The sequence below is a fragment of the Buceros rhinoceros genome, unplaced genomic scaffold, assembly GCF_000710305.1.
Source record: "Buceros rhinoceros silvestris isolate BGI_N320 unplaced genomic scaffold, ASM71030v1 scaffold11340, whole genome shotgun sequence".
Taxonomy (NCBI): Eukaryota; Metazoa; Chordata; class Aves; order Bucerotiformes; family Bucerotidae; genus Buceros; species Buceros rhinoceros.
Genome location: NW_010389118.1, coordinates 22,755 through 25,540, shown reverse-complemented (window position 1 = coordinate 25,540; position 2,786 = coordinate 22,755). Strand labels below are relative to the sequence as shown.

General features: G+C 52.2%; 1 protein-coding gene across 1 annotated transcript in view; it reads right to left on the bottom strand.

Annotated features, from left to right (window-relative positions):
- Positions 1 to 2,073: 2,073 nt before the first annotated feature.
- Positions 2,074 to 2,786, bottom strand: part of KANK4 (KN motif and ankyrin repeat domains 4) — an 11,186-nt gene continuing 10,473 nt past the window's right edge. The window contains exon 11 of the mRNA XM_010133068.1: positions 2,074 to 2,175. Within this exon, the coding sequence (XP_010131370.1) occupies positions 2,074 to 2,175 (102 nt within the window). The remainder of the gene's footprint in view (positions 2,176 to 2,786) is intronic.

Sequence of the window (2,786 nt, the reverse complement as noted above, 5' to 3'; positions counted from 1 at the left end):
TCCCTGGAGGGGTTTCCCAGCCGTGTGGAGGTGGTGCTGAGGGACAGGGGGCAGTGGGGACCCGGCAGTGCTGGGGGAGCAGAACAGGGGGACTTGAGGAGCTGAAAGGGCTCTTCCAACGAAATGGTTCTGCAATTCTGTGGTGGCGACGTAACGGTGCTCACGCTGGCTGTGGGTGTTGGGTGCTCAGCATCCAAGAATGCAAATAGGGGCATTTCCTCCAAAAAAAACCCCACTCTGCCGTGTCTGTGCAGTGAGCTGGGTCCCAGGACCTCCTGCAGGGTGTGTGTGTGGGTGTGTGGGGGGGTGTGTGTGTCACTGATCTTAAGGAACACCTCAAAAATGACAGATTTAATGACACGCATGTGTGCGCAGTCACCATGGGCTGAGCACTGTCCTTCCCCACCCTGTTGCTGTTCAGGGTCTGTCCGTCTGTCTGCCTTGCGCCAGGAGAGCCCTGCAGTAACAGGAACAGGCAGAGGAGCACACACAGGACAAAGTTTCACTCGTGTTTATTTATACCTAAGGGAGATAACTGCATTTTGAGTTAAAAAGAGGCAGGCAGACACTGGAGATGATGAATGTTTCTGAGTGAAAGCATGACAAAAGGGAAGAAACCGGAGCAGACGGCAGGTTTCCGCAGAAAACAGAAGGCAGCGGCTGTGCTTCCCTCCCTGCAAGGCAGTAAGTGTTACCGCGTGGGGGCAGGGGCTCCCGGCAGTGGCTCTGCAACATGAGGGAAGGGGGAAAAGGAGCTTAAGACAGACTTCACCATGGTGAGAAGTGACTTAAAAGCCACCAAAGCAGTCCAGGGTTAACTTCTGCTTAGTTACCAAGTAAGTAATTATCTAACTAGGGAGATTTGTTCTAGTGATGGCAAGCAGATTAATTACTACGGTGGTGTCCTACGCACCAGCTCAGCTGATGGTGGCATCCAGGTCTACCAAAGGCTAAGGAGAGCATCCACTGATGCGGCACAGCCTCATGAATTGGCATTTCCCGGTACGTAGTGACTTAATGACGGTGTAAAGATGTTTGGAAAAGTGGGGCCAGAGCCCTCTGTCAGCAGCGGAGGGATTTAAGAAAGAAAACCCTGCCCTGTGTATGACTCGAGATGACACTGGACCAACTCCATGGGTGCCCCATGGTGGGGGAGGCCCTGGCATCAGCCAACTCCAGCAGCTAAATCACGGCACAGCTTTACACGGGCGTAGTTTGGGCATCTGAATGCTGAGCACGAGGGAAAGCGGAGCCCAGACGCTTCCCCAAAATGTGTCTGTCAGCAAAGCGGCTCCATGGGACTCTTGGACAACATTAACACGTCCTGGGATGGGAATCTGTTGAGATCTTCTCGTGCCGTGCTTGGGATAAGCTGATTGGCCCTGCTGTGCCTGAGCATCACGTGCGTGGATGCAGGGTGCATGTCAATGGGCTGCGCTTCCCCGTTAGCTCCGATTTAATTAGAAAAAACAAGAGCCATATGGTAATTCCGAATACAGGCACAACAATGTCTGCGTGTTTGGGTCTGCTACACTCAAATATTTTCCTAGAGCATTAACTTTTAATTCTTACATCAGACCCGCATGAGCAAACACAAAGAGGATTTTATACTTGACGTGGTCCATCCAGTTTGTGTTTGTTGTTACATATCCTGAATAATCGCTGCCTGCCACTACGTACAGAAGAGCTAATAATAAATATTAGGACACAAAGTTACAAGTTAAATGAGCTACAGTTAAGTAGACAACCATAACCTAAGGTTACAAAAGACTAAGTACTGCTTTTCTACTGTGCTCTTCTCCTTCGTTCCAGTCGCTCACCTGCCAAATCTACACTGGGAGGAGCGTATAGGAGAGTCTGGAGTCATTTGTGGCAATGTACGTAGATTGGGGGGTGTAAGTGGGCTTAATGAGCACGAGGCTTAGGAAACACATGCAGATAACTGACAGGGTTCATCCCCCCGCACATGGGGAAACCCGCAGTAACGGCCCCAGCTGCCAAGGCGAGCAGTGGGGCTGGTACACGGAGCCGTTTGTTTCCCACTCCCTGCCCTGGTTTCTTCTCCCCACTCAGTCACGCAGAGAAGGACGTGTTCTGTTCAGCATGGGCTCGCAGGAGTGCGGCGATGTCCCCATGGGCAGCGCTCTGGGCCAGCGACAGAGCTGAGTTACCGCCCTGCGGGGAGAGAGGAGGCAAAGACATTACCACCTGAATCCCTTCATCTTGCCCTGGCCACCAGCCCCATCCTCAACCACCTGCACTTGGCCCTGCCACTGTGAAGGGAGGCTGTTTACAACCTGCCCTGATGAATTCTCCCCTGCTTTCCAGCGAGCGGTTGGCCAGGGCAGCTTTGCACCCATTTATTTACCCCCAAATCCCCCTTCCCTGCAGTTCCCTCCTCGTCTAAAACAAGCCGCTGTCCTGCAAACCTCCCCGGGATGTTTTGGGACTCAACCTCAACTATACTAAACACATCCCAGCTGAGCCTTGCCTTGGTCCTGGTGCCATCCCACATGTCTTAGGCAAAACTGTAGTTTAACTTGAAAACAGTTGCGTAACTATAAACACAGACACGTGGCCCGTAGTCACAAGCCCACGCAGGGAGATTTCCACCAGCCAGCCCCACTGCTGCCAGCCTAGCTCCATCCCCAGAGAGGCGTCCGTTCTCAGCAGAGAGTTAATTGCTGCTAATTTCTTGGAGCTGAAGCTCTGCTGATTCCACACATCAAGGATTTCATCTTTTTTTTTTTTTAGGTTTACACCGGGTTGGGTTTTTCCCCAGGGGC